General features: G+C 37.8%; 1 protein-coding gene across 8 annotated transcripts in view; it reads right to left on the reverse strand.

Annotated features, from left to right (window-relative positions):
- UBE2E3 (ubiquitin conjugating enzyme E2 E3) overlaps positions 1 to 16,765 on the reverse strand; it is a 104,143-nt gene extending 87,378 nt beyond the window's left edge. For 2 of the 8 annotated variants that reach the window (XM_019931581.3, XM_019931583.3), the window contains exons 1-3: positions 14,588 to 14,883; positions 13,329 to 13,547; positions 11,510 to 11,560 (exon numbers count right to left, since the gene is read on the reverse strand). In XM_019931581.3, coding sequence (XP_019787140.1) covers positions 11,510 to 11,560; positions 13,329 to 13,522 — 245 coding nt within the window. In that variant the 5' untranslated portion in view covers positions 13,523 to 13,547; positions 14,588 to 14,883. Of the gene's footprint in view, positions 1 to 11,509; positions 11,561 to 13,328; positions 13,548 to 14,086; positions 14,473 to 14,587; positions 14,884 to 15,018; positions 15,158 to 15,737 lie in introns of those variants that run through there. The other 6 variants (XM_019931586.3, XM_073807523.1, XM_019931582.3 and 3 more) reach the window with 6 other exon arrangements.
- Positions 16,766 to 21,915: the final 5,150 nt, after the last annotated feature.

Below are 21,915 nucleotides of genomic sequence, written 5' to 3' on the forward strand. Positions count from 1 at the left end.
AAGGACTACAGCAGCAATATACTGAAGTACTGCAATGGAATGAAACACAACAAATACAAGTTTACAATAAGTCTGAAAAGGATAATAGGAAACCAACTCATTATTCTGAAAAGGAAGAAAAAAATAAATCTGATAAACAAGGGGAAGAATTAACCACTTATTCTGCCTTCACTACGTAACTCACCGGATTGGTAACCAAATGGAAGATGTGGGTAAATTTCTCTTAAGAGATGTATTCCAATGGCTACCAGCATCACAAAAAGACAATCAGATCTTAAGTGTTTCCTGATAGAAAAGCTCACTACAACCTATAAAGCAGTTTTGTCAAAAGAAAAAAAGGAGGGGGGCTATCAATCCTGAATATGAACAAGCCTCTTGACCTAACTCCCAAATTTACAGGAAACACTGAACACAAAGAAAGATATTATACTATGACTAAGAATGCAATAAGCAAATACAGACTTAGAAACTCAGCCCTATTTCATTAAATAAATTGCAAAAATGAAGAAGAGAAAGACAAAAACAAAAAAAGAGAGAACTTATAGACTGGAAGATACATAAAAAACATCGACCAATCACAGTGTCTCTACTTTATTTGGATACTGATTCAAATTAGTTGCGAAGAAGGAAGGCAGACATCCCTGAGACATGTGTAAATTTGAACAATGACTGATTCAAGAATTTTGATATTTTTAGATGTGTTAATGACATTGTGGTTAAATTAAAAGAAATCCTTACCTTTTGAAAATGCACACTGAAATAGCTGTTTTTTAAAAATGCAGATGAAATGATGTCTGAGATTTGCTTCAATGTAATATGGGAGGGTGAAACGGTTTGGTGTTATAAATGAAACAAAATTGGTCAAATGTTGGTAACTATTGAAACTGGGTGAAGGCTACAAGGGTATTTATCACACTAGTCTGTTTACTTCTGTGTATGTTTCAAGTTCTCCATAATAAGTTAATTTTAAAAAATTAAGAAACCTCAGCAGGAGGGAAAAGCAATCATTTGCAACATGTTTATTTTCGGGCTTATAAAAGAACAAAATGAATCCTTGGCATAGTCCTCTAATGGATATGGGGATATTAAGCATCTGGGAGGATATAACAGAAATGTCTTTAAAAATTTTAAACAGACACTGATGTAAATAAAATAAAGAAAATCTAAAGGTGCACTAGTTAAAACCATCACTGAATTCCACACGGGTCACAAGCATTTAAGTTTGTGTTTAAACCCTTCAAATGCCAGATTTCCCCTCTTTGTGATAGCAGGTAAATTTACTACAAGTATTTACAAATCCAACAAATATTACCAATACCCTTAGAAACAAGTGTGAAACAAAACTAAAACCAAAAGCCAAGGCTTTATGATGCCCTCTACATTTTGTTGTTGCTACTGTTTAAATTGAGAAGACTACAGAAAGCAGTAGGAAGCCATAAAAAATGTGCAGCCACAATCTTCTGAGATTGATTCTCTTGGGGACCCTAAATAAATGGATTCTTGACTTACTAAAATTTAATGTAAAAAAATGATCCATTTGTAAAGGACCTATAAGATGGTAAATGGCAAAACAAACTACAAATAACCACCCTCAGAAAGGGAACGAATGGTGTTTATAAAAAGCGAGTCCCATGGATATAAAGGGAGAATCATCATGATGATTTATAAGTAAAGGAAAATAAAATAAAAAGGTAACAAAATTCATGTTTCCCTAGGCCTTTCACTCAGACCAAAACATGTGGAGCTATACTCCCAAAAGCAATTTCAGACTAGAGATGTCTTTATTTTTCCCCAGACAAGCTAGAAGTTAAACAGAATGACAAAGTATATTTACTCTGGGACAGTGAAGCGGCAAAGAAACTTCAGAATGGCAAAACTGGTCCAAATCCCTCCAAAACAGACAGACTAAACCTTGGACAATGAATGAACAAGGCAATATTGCAACTCCTTTCAAAGTTTTATCTGTTGCAAATAACCATAAAATTAAAACAATTATTATTTACAACAAGGACCAAACAGGAGGCTGGGATTTTAAAAATTTAATAACTCTAGAAATTTGACCCTCCTGCTATTACTTAAGGTTAATCACATCTTACTGACCATCACATCAAAAACAGGTGCTAAAAGGAGCTTACACTATTTCCTTTTATACCCTTATAAAACTGATGAAATGTCAACAGAAAGAAAAACCTGAAAGCTTTAAATTTTAATTTTAATACAGCATTTAGACAAGATGCAAGATACAGATTTGATTCATAAAATTCATTTAGTTTTATCAATCTAAAATGAACTATATCAACCTAGAAGGTCACACTGAAAACATTAGGTTTGTTTTGCTAAATGGAACAGTTCCTCTTCCAGAGAGACTCCTAGGAAAAAAGCTAATCTCCATACTATTATCTGGAAATATTTTTGTATAAATTCACAAGTTTAGGAAAAATAGTGTTTAAATAAACAATGAAACGATATAAAACAAGATAAAATTAAGAGGGATCTAATATAAAGCCAAATTTCTATAAAAAGTCAGATCTAGTACCAGTATTAAAAAATAACAAGTGCACATGTTGCTGAGAAATCAGCATTAAAATACTCCTAAAATCCTATGTGATTAGGACTTTTCTCCATAAAGCTAGAAATTCTTATCCATAGATTTTTTTTCCAACTTCAAAGCAATTCATAAACATAGACCGCTTCACAATACCCCAGACAAAAAAGTAGAGGCAGATTTAAAGTCTCATTGCTTTGCCCAAAGAAAACCCTTACACAAGGAACTACAAGCCAGAGAACAAAGATTTGCCTTTTCCATTACGATCGTATTCAATCCCTGACCTTCTTCCTTACAAGGCAAGAGAATAACCAAGAAAGCTGGCAACTTGGGGAATGCTCCTTGAAAAGAAAATGCTTCTGAATGATTTAAAAAAAGAAGAAAAAAAAAAACTCAAGGTGAGCCTAGCACCCTCAAGCCAAAGAAGGCAACTCTTCTTTCTCCAACTCACCATCTGGACCTCACTTGCCAGGTTCTAAAACCATACAGTATTTTGGATCCTTCAAGAGACTATAAGCAAACAAATGGGATGTACTTGTACTAAACATGCACCTACAAACCCTTAAACAACTCTGAATGCTTTTACCCAATTTCTCAAGCAGCAGTATACAAAAGCAAAAGTGCTTACCTTCACGTAAAAAGTAAGCCTAAAGGGCTTCCCTGGTGGCGCAGTGGTTAAGAATCTGCCTGCCAATGCAGGGGACACGGGTTCAAGCCCTGGTCCGGGAAGATCCCACATGCTGCGGATCCCACATCCCACTTGTTGCGGAGCAACTAAACCCATGCGCCAGAACTATAGAGCCCCGCGCTCTAGAGCCCATGAGCCACAACTACTGAGCCCATGTGCTGCATCTACTGAAGCCTGCACACCCGTGTTCTGCAACAAGAGAAGCCGCCGCAATGAGAAGCCCGTGCACCGCAACGAAGAGCAGCCCCTGCTCCCCTCAACTGCGAGTAGCAATGAAGACCCAACACAGCCAAAAATAATAAATAAATAAATGTATTTAAAAAAAAAAAAGTAAGCCTAAATTTTTGCCCTGGAGCTGTTATGTATATGCACTACATGTGTGACAGCTCTCAGATTAGCTTTTGAAATCTTAACAAGAATGATACTTCAAAGGATTGTTTTGGGAATTAAATAAAATAGCATATTAATAGGCACTATACTATGGAATCCAGTAGTGTCAGGCTGGGTGCTCACTTATTCATGAAGTATATATCCTTTGTATATAAGGAGAGAAATCGATTTCTCACTGAATATCCATATGCTCCCTGACATTTTCCAGCCACCTTGCAGTTGGTCGAGGCCATGTGATTAATTCATGCCTTACTTCCAGACCAAAGCACTTAACAGTTAGCCAGCACATGACCCTCTAGCTATCTTGCCTGGACACATGTTCCAAATGGCAGGGCTACAAGATGTAAGCTGCACAGATCTGAGCCAACACGTGGAAGAGCTAACCAGGAGAGTCCCTGGACCCGAAGAGGACTTCATATAAGTGAGACAAACGTTTATATGTTCATGTTATAATCTTTCTAGGTTTGTTTGTTAACGCAACACAGCTTAGCAAAATTCAGCGTCTCCTTTTACAGCCTAACTGCACTCAAATGCTAGACAAAATGCATACATAAAAATGGCAAGTCCTGAGCTTAGGTATTAAAGGATATCTTCCTTTCTGTGTAATTTTGTATATCCAGAATGAACAGAATGGTTAAAAGAGAATTCTGATAGCAAAGTAGAAAAGTAATCCAATGTACACAGAATAACTTAAAAAGAAACTGATACTTATAGTTTCACCTTAAGGAGAAAAAATTCTAAAATCAAGAGTCTAAACTTTTTTCTAGTTAAGCACACAAGTTATACAAAAAAAACAAAAAGCAACAGTACAAAAATAACAACTGAGAAACTAAAAACAGCTATCAGGAAACAGGTAAAAGAAAGAAAAGCTGAACAAGACTTTAAACGCCCTTTCACCATGAGTAAAATAGCTGAAGTCACTTGTGATTGTAACAGAAGTATTATAGAGCCACAATTGCTTACCCGCAATTCTGGAATATCCCCAAAGCTCTAAAAATCAAAGATTAAAAAAAAGTAAGTTTGGAGAAAAATAATTTGGCAGCAACACCAAACATGAACTAACCAAAAACTATCTGTAGTGTCTATTTATCCCCTTAATATGAACATTCATACAATCTGACTGTAGAAATATGAATGTTTAATTATGGAGTGCTTCTCCAGATCCCACTGGCGGTGTTACATAAAACACAACAAATGTATCACATTCCCTTTCTACAATCTTAAAATTTCCAAATTCTCAAACATTACTGGCCTCAAGAGTTTGAAATAAAGGACTGTGGACTTGTAACAATAATAGAAGTAAATAATCTCTGTATTGTCTTAATGATCAAAATCAAAATCAAATGAAGAGCATAGCTTTCTAACCTGTTTGTAGTTTAATCAACGTACTGAATCCAATTGAATTTTGATGACTTTCCAATGGTATTTCTACTTGACGATACTTCAATATTCCCAGTAGCACACAGATACAACCAGCCTAAAGCTAAATCATGAGAGGGTATAATTAACTAGAAGGAGACTAGTTAATTAAAAATACTGCTGTAAGCATTTCTGGCCTCAATAGACCATAATTTAGCAGGTACTCAAGGTAGCCATTCCTGTAGGTTCACATAAAAAAAACAGACATGTATCAGATAACATAAGATAAACTACAGCACAAGAGTAGTGGGAGATGGGGACACCAACTCTGAGGAAGGTACAGGAGAATGTATTCAGTAGGCATCACTAGTAAGATAGGAAAACAGTAAAAAAAAAAAAAAAAAAAAAACTATGTAAAAATTAAAGAGGCAAGGCACTGGAATAAACATCTACAGCAGGATTTCTCAACCTCAGCACTACTGACATTTTATAGCCCAGATAAATCTTTGTTGGAGGGAGCTGACCTAGGCATTACAAGGTATTTAGCAGCATCCCTAACCTCTACTCGCTAAATTATCAGTAGCAGCCCCTCTTCCCCCAGTTGTGAAAAGTCTCTAGGCATTGCCAATTGCCCCCTAGGCCAGGGTGGGGTGAGGGAATAAGAAGGCAAAAACTGCCCCCAGTTGAGAACTGAGGCAAGAGAAATATTAAAAGTTTAAAGATGTTTATTCTTCTAGATTCTAAAATGCCAAATATACTTCCTGTTAAAAGCAGTATGGGAAGGGAAAAAAACCATTTTCTATTTCTCTAGATCTACAGTGGTTTTATTCTGTTTTTAATCTTAATTTTGTAGGAAAGACCAGAATGGCAGATCAAGTTCTCTGTTATCAATCGGAGCGCCCGGCACTCTAAGGAACAATGACTTGTTGACTTTCTTATAACTAAACATATCCATCTGCTGTTACAGCAACTTATTCAAGGAGAGAAGAATAAGGTACCAGTTGGTTATGTATAGAAAGGAACAAAACAATTTGAGTCTTGCATGCAGCAGCAAAGTAACCATGCAACTTTTTAAATGCACAGTTTTCACACACTTTCTAATTACATTATCTGCACTGAAATTAACAGATCCCTAATAAAAATGTGACCTTTAGATGGGGAAGAATATTATTTTCAATCACATCATTCTTTTGGAAAAAATTTTTAGTCACAACAGATCTGAGTCCTTCTGCTACACTGGCATATATGAGGGAAATAATTAGCTTTACTGTGAATCAATTTCCTTTTACAATAAAAATGGTAACAAAATACCTCTGAATAATCATATTAAAAATTACAATTATGAAAAAGTAAAGAATATATGGGATATATAATAGATTTTCTCCAATCCAAACTCATTGTTTTGCCTGGAATTTCTATTCCTGTCCATCTGACAGACTTCAACTTATTTATTAACTTAATAAATCTTCACATGAAAAGCACTGTGTGAAGACAGAAAAATGTTCAAGACAATCCTTTCAAAGGACTACTAACTCTTGCAGAAGGTAGACAAACAAGTAAATAATTATAGTATATAGTATTAACATACCGGATTCATGTATTGATATTACAGCTGTGCTGAACCAACTATTAGTTTATTGAAAAATAAAACATTTAAAATTATCAGGAATGTCCAAGTACCAAGAAAAATCCTCATGATTTTTGAGGTCTATGCTGATGTCAAAATGTAATTAATTAATAATAAAATAAGAACTACCCTTGGTAGATGACCACAGTAGAGTGAGATGGAAAACACCTTCAGTCAGAGTAGTTCTATACTTATCTGTTTCACAAATTGAGCGTCCAACTGAGATTTAATTTTTATAAAAAGGCAATTGCAGGATTTTTTTTCAACAGTTGAAAACAAAAGGACTAGATGATTAATGGCACAATTTTGTTTTATAAAATAGGGTACCTTCACATAGCACACACTGGCTAATATAAACTGGCTAATATTGTTGGCTAATAACAATCAAATGTATAAGTAAAAAAAAAAAAAAAGCAATCTATCCATATGTGTGGGAGGGTTTAAAACCAAGTATTGTATAAGCAACCAACAAAGCTATGTAGATATCACATTATTTTGATCATGACCTGCCTTCATACACCAATTAGAGAAAGCTTCCAAAATCTCTCCCTAGATCAGAGAGAAGGAAAGAATGCTATGTTTAGGTAACGAGTAAACTGTATCAATTCAGAATCTAACTTTTACAAAAACATTGATATAATCTCATTCTCAATACAGTAAAACTACAAATTCCTACAATGGAACATTTAAAAGGGAAAACATACCTATCACCATTATTTTAAAATTTTTTATTATAATTTATTGGACAGTCAGAGCATTCTCTACTGAATTAAGTATCATCAACCTTATGCATATTCCTTTAAAGAGGATATACTATTTGTTCAGCTTTACCCAATATTCTTAGGTTTATTTTCTTTTTTACTCAAGTTCCAAGGAACTGCTTTTACTAACATCAAAAAAAACAGCTGCCTGACATAGTCTCAATAAATAGGTGCGGAGCTGATTAAGATGAAATTATTCCTACAGTCGGATGCTGATGCACTGGAGAAAACGCCAGCAAGAGTGAAGGCATACTGCTATAAACTAGCTCTTTAACCATGCTACGGCCGTTTTATTGACCAAGTTTACATTGTTAAAAAAATTTTAAACATATTAATTCATCTAATCCTCACAACAAACTTACAAAGAAGGATATCATTTTAATCTTCATTATACAGATAAGAGACTGAAAGACAGAAATATTCCATACCTTATCTAAGTTAACATAGCTATTAAGTGCCAGAGCAGGGATCTGAACCCAGACAGTCCAGTCCAGTGAAGTTCTATCTTCCCTAGAAATGGTGCAAAGTGGTGGTAATCCTCAAAGGGAGATGGAGCTCATCCAGTTAGACAATTAGGCTTACAAATAAATCAGGGCTTGCCAACTTCTGGTTTAGAACTTAACTGCTTCTCTTAATTTTTTTTTTTAGAAAGAAGGAAATGAGCAAAACTTGCAAGCATTAGTACCTACTTTCAGGTTTCGCATATTAATACTATAACTTGATACCGTCACACCTCCCTCCCAATAAGGTCTTTCCCACACTCAAAAACTATTTACAAATGTCCCTGAATACCTACTTTAACACAGATTCAATCTGAACATATTAAAGAATATTTTTGGAGAGTATTTTTCTACTTTCTCAGATACAGAAAGAATTAGAGGCTAAGTTCAAAATCCAGCACCTTTCTAAACTTCCGCCACCTGTCAAGTCCTGAGAGGACAAGGACACTCTTTGGATGGAACATAAATGTCTTAATAGCACATACAATTTCCCTTCATTCTCACTGGTGTATCAGCTGTTTATACTCTAATCTGGAATACAGTAAAGAATATGAATTGAAGGCACTAAATGTCATATCCCTATGTTTAGAATGCTTTGGCCTAAAGCACTCCAATACCTAAAAATTGAAATGCCATCAAATCATTGGAAATAACATTTTATCAAACTTTTACACTATTGGGAGAAGAAATATCAATACTATCAAAATGTATTCAAACATGCTTAAAGCCACACACTTAATTCAGTAATTAAGTCTATCCTATGATCACCCTGGGTGTATACATATTTGACACAGCTATATAATAACTAAAGAATATTTTATTAATTAAACATAGGAAGGAATTTAAGAAAAATCTTAATCAAGTCTGAGTAAGTTTGCTTTTGTTGAGTTTTCTTGTATTCCATTCTACTTTTTCCTGAATGTACACAGACATACTTTACATTTCTTCCCTGAGGAAGAATTAAATGTGTCACGTACTTTGATAAGCTTATAAAAATCATATTCAAAACCATAATGGAATTCTGATTAACTACACATTAAAGTCAAAAGAATTAGGTTTCATAGATTTCAGGCAATATTAATTCACATACTCTACAATTTATTAATATAGAGTCCCATTTTTAATTAAGACAAAAATTAACAAATTTAAACTGTACGATCATCATAAAGCTAAAATTCTCACCAATGCACCTGTGAATTACAAGAACACGACAAGTATGACACAAGGTAAAAATACAATACAAATTTTAAATTAGCTGTCAAATTCCTAAAATGCCTCTACTAAACACTCACTATTCCAAATTCCTGCTCAAGAACAAGGACTAGATGTTCTTCCACCCAAAAGAATCTGAAGACTTATAGAAAAACACACGAAACTATGTGGGTATTTTACTTGTCCAGCATATGAAGGAAGGCTGTCCCCAAACTAATAAAAAAAACTTCTCCAGTCTCCTACTAAGACTCATATTTTCTGTTTTTTTTCTTTAATCACTCACACAGTCTCAAAGAAACTCATACATAACAAGAAGCAGAGAACTGAAAGATGTCATTTGCAATAGTTGACAGTGATCACAAGTTGTGACAAGGGAAAGCACAGATGCTGTTTCCAAGTTACTGCACATGGGCAAGCCCAAAGGTTCACTATTTCACTAGCCTAATCACTAAATGTAAAGCATTATTTCATGGACTGAAAGGAAATCTGGTAGATAAAGAGAAAAATAATAACAAGTTAAACTTTCTATCTCCAAGAAAGACTCTACTTCCTCTAAAATAATCGTCAGTGACCTTGTGGAAACATTCCTGGGCTAAACATGTAGAGCACATTTCTTCAGCAACCGCAACACTAAGCTACTCCTCTGAGGGCATCTCACACATCTCTACTGGGTTCGCTAGATTTACACAAGAACACTAGTTTGTGCCATTTGCAGAAAATCAGCAAAAACCTTTAAAGAATGTTTGACCTTACATGCAATTTTAAAACATTTAAGACCTTTGAACTGATAGATCTTTACGTCTTTTACAATGAGAAATACCAGAATACACTCTGCCAAGTTAAGTGATTCTTCCAGAGAGCAAATTTAACTTGACCTCCCTAAATGGCTACAGATTTGACACACCATTTAGAAGCCTGAAAGGAAATACTTTGATTTATTTATTCTCTAAAGCAGTGCTGTTCAACAGAAATATAATGCGAGCCACAAATGTAATTTTAAATTGTCTAACTGTATTAAAATGGCAAATAAATTAATTTTAAAACATTTTATGTAACCCAACATATCAAAAATATTAATATTTCAACATGCAATAAATATTTTTCAGAAAATCAGTAAGATATTTTACAAAAGTTCTTTTCTTCATACTAAGTTTTCAAAATCTGATGTGTATTCTACACTTACAGAACATCTCATTTTTGGACTACAACTGAAATGGTCAATAACCACAAGTGGTTAGTGGCTACATTACTGGACAGTGCAGCTCGTAAGCGCTACTTTGAGATCTGACATACCACTATGTTTAAAATTAGTCTACATTCATGTTTCCTTTTTGAACTGAAATGTCTGATTACAAGTATGAGCAAATAAGGATCAGATCACCTTATTGGAGGACCCACTTAACACACATGATAAGAAGCAGTTGGATTATATCCTATTATATCTCAAGTAGACTTCAGAAATAGGTCTGATCATCACAAGTGAACACAACTTGTAGCAAAAATATAGGTAAAACAAGAAAACATTTTCATATCAAACCACAACACTTCCTTATTTCTAGCAGCCACTCTTGTTCTTGAGTAGGTATCTCCATGCACATCATCTAAAGACTGGTTTTCTAAGTTTGATGAATTTTGGAAGCCATAAAGTCACTGTTGAAAAACTGAGCACTAAGTAAGAGGAATTTTTAAAAAATTTTCAGGAAAAAAATTACCAACCAGTTACTATTAATACACCTATACCAACCAACAATCTTAAATTATTCTACATGAGTTTCACTGAAATGACTTCTTCCCACAAATTCCAACTCATTCACTGCTTTTTATACACGAATTTCAAGTACTAAAATTACTAAGAATTTTCCCAAGTAATTAGGCCATTTAATTAAAATGTAAATAATTCCAGCAATGCATTCTCTAGAAAACAGCAACTAAAACCATTAGCTTAGCACGTAAAAAATTTGTCCTTAAGGCAAATTACTGAATAAATCAAACAGAAACAACTATACTCTTGTTTACTGCATTTACATTTTGTAACACCACATTCAGCAATTTCTAAATTTGGAAGGTCAGTTCAGATTGCACACAAGCAGTAACTTTAAAGCTTAGCAAAATTTTAGAAGTTTCTGCAATATACTTCTGAATAAACACAGTATAGAACTATTACAGCAGAACAAAAATCAGCACTATTCATACTAATCCCAGCAAGAAGCACAAAATCATATTCTTAAGTCCAAATTGTATGATACACGCTAAAAAGGTTTTTTTCCACCTAAATTTAATTCACCCAAGACAATTTTTGTTTAATCCACTTGCAAAGCTGAAAAGAAACAAATGTAGCCTCTTCTGCAGGACACATATTCAAGGACAATACATGAATCTCTTGATATTTTTCCACAATTTGAAATTAAAACAAAATTTGTTTCTTACCTGCAGTTAGGAGGAGGATCAAGGGTTATTTCAGCTAGCTCCTTCTGAATTCTGTTAGTGAAATGAGAACAGACAAAAAGGATTTGAGAGAGTCTACAGAATAACCGGGGAATTACACTGCCCTCTACCACCATGCAGTTAAATGCAAGGCTGGCTTCGCCTTCAGTAATGCTAACATGGCTGCTTCCTCTTTGTTCTCAGAGGCATAACCCAAATCCCTTAACAGAAACTTTGCAGCTTTTTTTCTCACTTGCTACTATAAATAAGTAAGACATTTACACCTGATTTGAGAACTAGCCCTCCACTAGTACTCAGTAAAGGATATAAAATGTATTTTAAAACACTTTTTACCAAAGAAATTCTCTTTTCAAGCTTATATGCAAATGAGACAAGAAGGGAGGAGGGAAAGCACTAGAATATTTGACAATGGCTTCAAGTCACTTTTACCAAGGTAAGAGTTAACAAGCTACTGCAAGTGCACATTAATAATTCTGACAATATTTTATCTGTAAAAAAAAAAAAAAAACTTTGAAATTTACAAATATTTTTACCAGTGAAAAACTTCCAAAGGATTCTGGCCATCTTATTTAACTGAATCTGTTTTCCCTGACCTTAAGTACAGCACTTAAATTAAATAAATTTGGGAGAAGAGATAATGACATCCCTGAGGTAAGAGGAAAAAACGCAGTCCTTATTTTATTCAAATTTAAAATGCTTTCAAAACTTAAGATGTGTCTAATATGTTCATCAACAAGATTACAACAAATTGAGAATTTTAAATTATCTCAAAGACTGCTGTTATTTCATAAATATTCTCGCTATTAATACTTTGATGTAATAGAGGCGAAAATCCACAGAATATCACTACAGAATGCCAACATTTTATCAGCTTTTATATTATTTTTCTTTTGGCTGTGATCAACAAAAATCAATAAAATGTCGATATTGGTTAATGCTATAGAAGCATTTGATGTATAATTACTAGAAATCATGGGTATTCCACTACTACTACCACTGATGGAGTCCCATTGACAGTCTTTTTTTCACCATTACAGATAACATAAATCAACAAGAAACAAATGATCTTTCACTTATATCCAACAAAATATGTTTCTCCTGCTGTTGAGTATTAACGTGACAAGCATATCCACAAGTTTTAGAGTGAAGAGGAAAAATGACAAAGTTGTCACTCACCAAGTGCCACCTAAAACGTAAATGGCTACTTTTCAGTTTTATTTGCCCTCACAAGGACACAGAGCTATATAACCACAGCTTAATTATAAAAAGTAATACCTGGGATGCATGACTTAAAGTAATGTTTGTAAAACTGAAAGGAGATTTGGAGCACAATTTTAAAATCTGCTTTCAAATATAGCCAAGGCCTTGAATTTACAAATTTTCTAGCAAACATGACCATTTCTGATCATTAAGTTTCATGAAGAGACACTGCTGATCTAAGTGTCAATTTCAAGGAAGCCGAATATGACTCATAAAAAGGAAACATCCTCAATGTACCAGCTAATTTGGGTTCACCAAATTTTCCTTGCCAACTCCTTAAACAATCTGTCAGATGTTAGTCCAATCTCTGCTCAAGGACACTCTCACTGAAGTCACCAAAGTACAGAACGAGTTTGCTTAAAAGTCTAATTCTAGGGAGGTGGATTATATGCCACCTAAAGAATGACAACTCATTCAAGTCCAAATAAAACTGAGCGCAAAGGAAATGTTTTCGAACTATTGCTGATATAAAACCAACAAAAGCGTCCGGCCATTTGGAAGACAACCTGACAACGTGCTTAATCCTTTTTTTACACATTACCTTTTAGCACTAGTGGATAACTTAGCAGTGGTTTTGCTAGAGAGTTTGGTGTTTTTCTTCTGCTGGGTGGCAGAAGGTTTTCTTTCTTCTTGTTCTTCAGGCTCTGGAGCGGCTGGGTCTCGCTGGTCCGCATCTGAACTACCACTGCTGGTGCTGGGGCTCTCATCATCGGACCTTTGCCGATCACTGGACATCTTGGTGAAGTTATTTCTTGGAAAACTTTTAAAGAGAAAAGGGGGAAAGAAAGGAAATGTAAGTCTAAGAAATAAGCCAACAGCATTTTCTTCTCTTAATCTTCACCTAAAATCATATTTTAATGAAAACGCTTCAAAAGTGTTCACACATCTCATCGTACAGGAAGGTTACAGGGGAGGTGATGTGTCTCACAACGGCAGCGTTCAGGGCTTTACCGATCTCAAGTTAGAAAACCCACTCACATTTTTTTCCATCCCTTGGACAATCTATCAATTGTCTACTTTCTCAGAAGGCAAGAAACAGATTTGCCAGGGAACTTAGGCAACGAGCATTAATAACATATGACACACTGTAAATAACAGATCTCGCTGAAAAATGTTAAAAAGTCACTAATAACGTCTAAATATTTACACACTGACATTGGTCAAAGCTACCAAATTCCCTTTCCGAGAGGAAAACATACCCTATTAATAGCCCATATGCTTATTTAAGGTGGCGATTCCTCCTCTGAGCCCGTAAGCCTTTAAATACAACACTTAACGAATTTTAAAAAATCAACTAACAAGCTGCTCTGGCCGTTTTCACGGCCAGCAGAGAAGATTCATCCGGCCAAGACCGAGCTGCCACCCTGGGAAAAGCAGAATTCAAACTGCACCTTCTGCAAAGCTCCCCGTGCCATCAAGGTTCCTCGCTCAATTTTTACATCACGGACCGACATTTTGTCCAAAATAACGAAAAAAAAAATTTCAGAAGGAAAACAAACAAACAAACAAAGCCCCAAGAAGTGCAACAAATTTCCGCGCCCGCCGAGGCGAGCCGCGGCCGGCGACGGCGGCCACGCAGCTCCGCGGCCCTTTGTGGGGAGGGCCGCGCGGGGGCCGCGGGCAGCGCTCACCGCGCCGGGCGCCAAGTGATGCGAGCAGCCCGGCCGGCCCCGCCGCGGCTCGCGGACACCGGCGGCGCGGGCTCCCGGCGCGAACAAAGCTGCCCGCCCCCGCCCCCTCCCCCACCGCCGCCGCCGCCCCGGCCGCCCCCCACGCGGCCCCCCGGCCCCGCCGCCTTACCTCGGCCGCCCGCCCGGCCCGCTCGCGCGCCGCTACGATGTGGGGGAGGGAGAGAGAAAAAAACCCTTCCTTAAGGAAATGGAGGCAGCTGGGGGGGGGAAAGGGGGGGGAGGGAAAAAAAGAAGCCGAGGAGGCTCTGGCCGGGGAGTGTGGAACATTGAAAGTCGGAGGGGGTTGTGCAGTGCCGGGCTCCGGCCGGAGGGTGGCGCCGCCCAGCGCCTTCGGAAAAAAGGGGGGGGGTGGGAGCTCGGCTGGGCGAGGGCGCGAGCTCCCGGCGAGGCGTAGGGGACGCGGGAGACCCCCGCGCACTGTGGCCTCCCGCTGCCGCCGCCCGGCTCGGCTCCTCCCGGCCGCGCAGTCAGCAAGTTCCGAGGCGAGCGCGGGGGGAGGGGAGGGCGCGGCGGCGGCGCGCGTGCTCGCTCGCTGCTTGCCTGGCGGAGGGGCGCGCGCCGCCGGCGCCCGGCGGGCGCGAGCTGTTCCCGCGCGCTCCCGCGCGCTCTCTCCGCGCCTCCCTTCACCCGGGGGGCGCACGCGTCCGCCCGCGCGCGGCCAGGACAAAGAGCGCGGCGGGGACCCGGCGGGCTGGCCCCTGACGCCCTTGGCCGCGGAGCCGCTACCGGAGAAGGCAGGGGCACGGGCGCCGTCTCGCGGGGCCGCTGTGCCGCGGGGTGGCTTCCGGCCTGAGCCCGCCTCCGGAGCGAGGCTGCCCATTGGACTACCCGCCCCCGCAGGCTGGGGCCAGGGTCATCCCCGGGGCTGGCCGCATCTCCTCTCCCTACACACGGGCCAGCGTGGTCCACGGGGCCCCCACGCCTGGGCAAGGGCCCGGGTCGCGTGGACGGGAGTCCCCCGCTGCCCTGGAAGACTGGAGACTAATGGGTGTCGTTGACGAAGCCAGGCACGCAGGCGGAGGAAAGCTGCTTCTTGCCCCCCGTGTGAGCTAAAGGGGCAAGATGGGGTCTTGGGCATTGAAGGAGGAAAAAAGGATTTCGAGACTAGGTGACTAGCCTCTGCTTCTCCTTGGCCCTCAGCCTTCCAAAGAGGAAGGTCCTTTGGATGCTTTGAAAACTTAAAAATTCAGAACAATTATTGAGATGTCCCACTCAAGATTTTTTTAAGTGAAGAGGGACCTTGTAAGGAGGGTTCATACCTGATGCTTTGCTGGATGCCCTTCTGATGTGCCTGCTAGACGCCAGTTCTGGAAGGAGAAGCCTTAAGTGATACTGGGTCAGAATGTCTACACAGAAAAGCTTCAGATGGGGTTAAGGGAAGGTTAGTTTTGTTCTGTCATTCTCTCTTGCAATCTCCAGGTGGACTCTGCAGTTTTTGCCCCAGGCACAAAGTGGCCAGAAGTACAAAAACTTCCTGTTTGCAGCCCAGACCTTCTTCTGCTACTGAGAACTTGCTCCAGTGATGGAGCCCCTAAGGAATTTGGGGATTCCTCTCCCACAAGTGTCAGGGGCAGGGGTGCTGGGAGAATGTGGAGTTCACAGAGGGAGTGACAATAGCAGAGTCATAACATCTGAACTAGAATGAAAGAAAAAAGGAGAAAAAAAGGCTGAGTGAGCCAATATATTTACTTATTTTTCCTCCAAATAGAAAAGTTTTGGTAAATTGTTGCTTACAGTTCTGACGAGTAAGTTACATTTCTGTGATTTTCCAAAGACAACAGTCATTCAGCGAACCTTTCAGAGGGCTATGCCCTAGGTGCTGGACACACAAAATTCACTCATTCAATTACTGTGTGACTCAAGCCAGGTCTCTACTCTGTGCTAGAAGCAACCAGTCCAGAAGGGGAACAGGTCATTAAAGTGTACCAGGTCGATTAGGAGGAAGGACACTCTAGTCAGAAGGAATAGGAAGTCTCAGACAGAGCATGGTGTGTGTGTTGACAAGAAGTTTCACTGGGCTGGATCAAAGTGTACCTGTGGAAAGAGCTTGTTAGTGAAAATACAGGCAGAAGTTTCCCCCAACTTTTACACTGTGCTGCTACAGCAAAAGCCAACCAATTTGGAGTTTGGATTTTGCTCTATTTGGAATGGGAAGTTGTGAAAGGAAAGCTATGTATAAAAAAGTGGGATATTTTAGGAAATTTAATATTACATAAGTAGACTGAAGGCCCAATGGCAATTTGCTGATAGGATTAGGGTGGGGCTAGGAGATTGGTAGATAAAGATAATTCAGTTGTGTTTGGTAGCATTTTCCATGAAAAAAGAAACAACAGTGGACTGAAAAGCAAGGGAACTGGATTCTAATCTTATTCTATCAAATTCATGGGACCTCAGGCAAGTTACTTTTTTTAAAAAAAATAAATTGTATTAAAAAAATAAAAATAAATTGTATTTATTTGTGTACATATGTATGTATTGGCTGCTTCGGGTCTTCCTTGCTGCGCGCTGGCTTTCTCTAGTTGCAGCGAGCAGGGGCTACTGGGGCTACTCTTCGTTATGGTGCGCAGGCTTCTCATTGCAGTGGCTTCTTTTGTTGTGGAGCACGCGCTCTAGGCGCGCAGGCTTCAGTAGTTGTGGCGTGTGGGCTCAGTAGTTGTGGCTCATGGGCTCTAAAGCACAGGCTCAGTAGTTGTGGCACACGGGCTTCGTTGCTCCGCGGCATGTGGGATCTTCCCAGACCAGGGCTCGAACCCGTGTCTCCCGCATTGGCAGGCGGATTCTTAACCACTGCGCCATCAGGGAAGCCCAGGCAGGTTACTCTTTCCAGTTAAATCTTTCTCGTATGTAGCAGAAGTGTAAATCCTTGCTCAAAAATTTCATGATTCTTCAATGAGTTTGAAGTCATGGAGTTGCACTCAATATTCACGCAACAGATTACTTAGGAACTACCAAATGCTAAGAAATTGGAGTGAAATATGGGTGCTGCTCTTATTGAGCTCAGTGGGTAGTGGAACAACCAGAAATGTAGACTACACGATGAGAAGTGCTGCATTCAAGGAGTGGACAGAATGAGTGGAGTGTTATTAATTATGAATTAAAAATTAGCAGTGGAATTATTAATTCAGCTTGGGGTTATGCACCATGGGGTGTGGGTCAAAAGAAGTTGCAATGAACTGGGCCTGGAGGGATCAATAAGTGATAATATAGATAATGCTCTGGGCAAAGTACCTGGGACATAATAGGTGTTCAATAAATAGTACTTACCAAATTGTTAAAGTCACCATAAAAAAATGAATGGCTCCATAAGGTGAGGGACATTAGTGGCCTGCCCTCACAGTATTAGGTACTCAGCTACCATTATTCACTTGACTAAAGGGGTTTGTTCAAGAAATTCTTTCCAGCTCACAGCTCTCCTCCAAGGTCATCTGACATCACTATCCTGACCAGAAGCAACTTGTAAGTTATGAATTGTTATCTAACTTGAAGTTCTTCTTCACAGGACACCTGTTTTGTAATTGTTTTATCTTTCTCTTTTTTTTTTTTTTGCCGTGTCTACCCTTGGAAACAGGGATCATGTCTTATAGGCATTCCTGAGCACATACATATTTCATCTAGTGCAAATTATTCTATAAAGTATGTAATAAAAATTTTTTTCCCGTATGACCCCTCAAAATAGTACCACAAAGTAGACATCAGCTATCACAAGAAGATTGTTCCCTCTCGGTTTCCTCTTTTTCTCTTCTTGGTATGGGATCCTTCCAGCTTCTCACTCACAACTCTGAAAAAGGCAGAAGTAAGAGGAAAGATAAAAAATTCAATTGCAGCAGATATTGCCACAAAGACCTCTTCTCTCTTTCCCCCCCCACCAAATGCTGTGACCAAAAGGAACTGGTCATTACAAGGGCAGACAAGGCAGGACCCAGAATCCTTTAGACTTACCTGGTTTGGGAGTTGCTTTCTCCCATGCCTTTCAATGGGTCTCAATGTTATATAGGTACATGAGTTTGTGTGTGTGTAACCAAGAATTCTACAGGAATATACGTCTGATTTGCTTAATAAGTTTCTGAATTGAGTGATTATATAAGCTACAGTAGGGCCACAAATCTTTTAAAATCACCCACCATGGCCAACAACATACCTTACACATAATGGATATAGAATACTTATTAATTTGTTTTGTTGATTTCAGAGTGCTTTTGTTTGTTTCCTTCCACACAATAACCTTTCTCAACATCCCTTCCTTTTACCCTTCTTTTTTTCAGGCTGTTTCAGATGCTATCCAGTTACTTGTATCCTTTTGTCATCTGGCTATAAAACTCTCTTTCTATCCATTCAAAAAAAAAAAGAGTTTGGTTTATTAGGAAGTCATTTCCTGGCCCAGGCTTAGTTTAAGAAGTCATGATTGCCATTGTTAGTCTCAGTGTCTCTGGACCTCCAGAGTCCAATGTACTGATTGACATCTAGTGTTCCTCCATTGTGTCATGTGTACAAAACCTTCTGTGTGCCAGACCCTGGGCTGGGGCATGGAAATGGAAAGGTGCATTAAGCCTCTGTTTGACTTCAGGGACTTCAAGGCACAAAACTCAGTGATCATTTCCCGCTTTTCTCCTTTGAGATAACTCTGAGGGAGAGTATATACCAAAAAGGGCTTATGTCTTTATTCCATAAAGAGCTTGTACACATGAAATGAAAACATAAGCACCTTAATAAGACGAAAGTCATGAACAGATACATTTTTTTTTGGCCACACCGTGCAGCTTTCAGAATCCTAGTTCCCTGACCAGGGATGGAACCTGGGCCCCCTGCAGTGTAAGTGAAGAGTCCTAACCACTGGACTGCCAAGGAATTCCCTGAATAGATACATTTTAAAAGAAATACATTTATTTAAACTTATTTTAACAAAACAAAACAAAACCCTCAACCTTGCTAGGTATCAAAAAAAGGAAAATTAAAATGAGATACATATCAAAATAACAAAAACAATTTTTAGTGATTATAATCATTGCTGGCAAATTAGTAAAAAAATTTCCCTTTGTCCATTTCCAGTGGCAATGAAAGCTGGTACTAGCTGTTTGAAAAGCAGTTTGTAAGTCTGTGTCAGGAATCTTAAATGTGTTCATAGCCTTTAACCAAATTTCTCCATTTCAAGAAATGTATCTTAAGAAAGTATTCTAAATGTGGAAAAAATAGCATTGAAAAATTGGAAGTGTCCAACTATAGGAAAATGATTACACAAACTGATTCACCCACACAATAAAATTTGCAGTTATTAAAGTAATACATATGAGGAATATGCAAAAATACAAAATTGGATTATGATAAAATGTTAATGAGGGCAGGATTTGTCCATTTTGTGAAACCAGAGCTTGACTCAATGCCTAGGAAGGTATCTGGCACAAAGTAAGTGCTCAATAAATATCTGTCAAATGAATATGCACTATATCTGTACAGCTAGCAAGACAAAAATATCTGAAAGGAATATACTCTAAAAGGTTAACTAGGGACTTCCCTGGCGGTCCAGTGGTTGGGACTTCACCTTCCAATGCAGGGGCTGCAGGTTAGATCCCTGGTCAGGGAGCTAGGATCCCACATGCCTCAAGGCTAAGAAACCAAAAACGTAAAACAGAAGCAATTATGTAACAAATTCAATAAAGACTGTAAAAATGGTCCACATCAAAAAAAACTTTAAAGAAAAATAATAAAATAAAATAAAAGGTTAACTATGCTTATACTTTAGAGCAACTATGAATAACCTTTTTAATTCTTTCTATATTCAGCATTTTTTTTTAATGAGCTGGCTACTACTATTATAATGAGGAAAAAATGGTGTGAATTAATACAGAGGTGTACATTTGGTGAAAATAAATACTGTTTTAACTTTTTTAAATTATTATTTTTATAAATTAAAAGAAATGTAAATACAAGTAGACTTTCAGAATTTGTCAAAGTTTTAAGGTTGATATAAGAAAAAATAAAGACCATTTTTAAAATCCATAAAAAGCTGTGTGAAGGGGCTCTTCATTAAATAAAACAGTAAGCTCTGGCTCAAGGACAGATAGATCACTGAAACAGAAGAAGTAAATAAGAATTAGGTGATTTAATATATAACAAATGAGACTTCATCTAAAACATAGAAAAATGAAGGCTTATTCAATTAATGATATTGAGGTAACTAGTTCCCAATATGGAAAACATAACTTAGAACCATACCTTATACATCAACATAAATTACAGATGAATTCAAGAGTTAAGTTTTTTAAAAATCGCTCCTTGGGAAAGTTAGAATAATTTGATTACTTATTATAGATAGAGATGAGTTATGATAAGCTATGCTAAAAACCAACAGAAAAAGAAAAATCACAGAAGAAAATATGTATTTGACCAGGTACAAAAATTGAATCCTCAGTATGCTTCCTGACGCACATACACGTGCAGTCACCAAGCTGAAACATCAAAATAGAGCAGTTTGTACTACGAAAAAAGATTAATATACATCACATATAATTCTAAATAGACTTATAAAAATATCAAATCATCATAGACAGTTAAAGGACAGATTAGAAATTGGAGGTTATTGAACTACATGTTGTCTTAAAAATCTAAGATAGATATATATATATATATTCCACAAAATTTACAAATCTAAAAGCTGTATGATGCCAAATACTTGTGAGAATATTATGAGAAGGGCACTTTCCTGTATTGCTGGTGGCATTGTAAATTGATATAACCTTTTTTTGGAAAGCAATTTGGCAATGTGTTTCGGGAGTCATAAAAATGTTCATACCCTTTAACCTAGTAATTCTACTTCTGGGAATCTATCCTAAGGAAATAATCCAAAATATTAAAAAATGCCATATGCTTGACAATGTTTACCCCAGTGTAATTTATACTATATAAAAATGGAAACCACTCAAACTGTCCCACATAAAGGCTATGCTTTAGTAAATCATGGTCCACTCACTCAATGGACTGTACGTGAATATAAAATAGTGAGTATTATAACTATCATTTGTACTTCTCATGGTAAATCCTTTTCTGTGAGATCAGCTCATGTCCTACTTACTTAATAAAACTAACAAAGATGTCATGCATCATCTTTTTAACTGTTGTTTTTACTTAACGTTATGTCACTTAAATTTTTCCAAGATGCTTTACAGTATGTCATGTGTAAAATCAGGTTAAGTGTATACTTTCTGCTTCAGAAAACAAACTTGTATGCACAATATGATTGCCTGGAAAATGTATACAAGAGATTTTGAAGAAATATGCAAACAATCATTTTGGGTTAAGGGCCAGTTTATTTGTGATTCTGGCCATCTTTTCCATATTGCACAAGTGGTTATCTAATTGGAAGAGATTCAATAAGAAACAATATGTTTTAATTTGGGGCTGCAAAGAAAGTAGTTTAATTTGCAATGATAAACAAGTTTCCAT

Source organism: Tursiops truncatus, chromosome 7 (assembly GCF_011762595.2).
Source record: "Tursiops truncatus isolate mTurTru1 chromosome 7, mTurTru1.mat.Y, whole genome shotgun sequence".
NCBI classification, from domain to species: Eukaryota; Metazoa; Chordata; class Mammalia; order Artiodactyla; family Delphinidae; genus Tursiops; species Tursiops truncatus.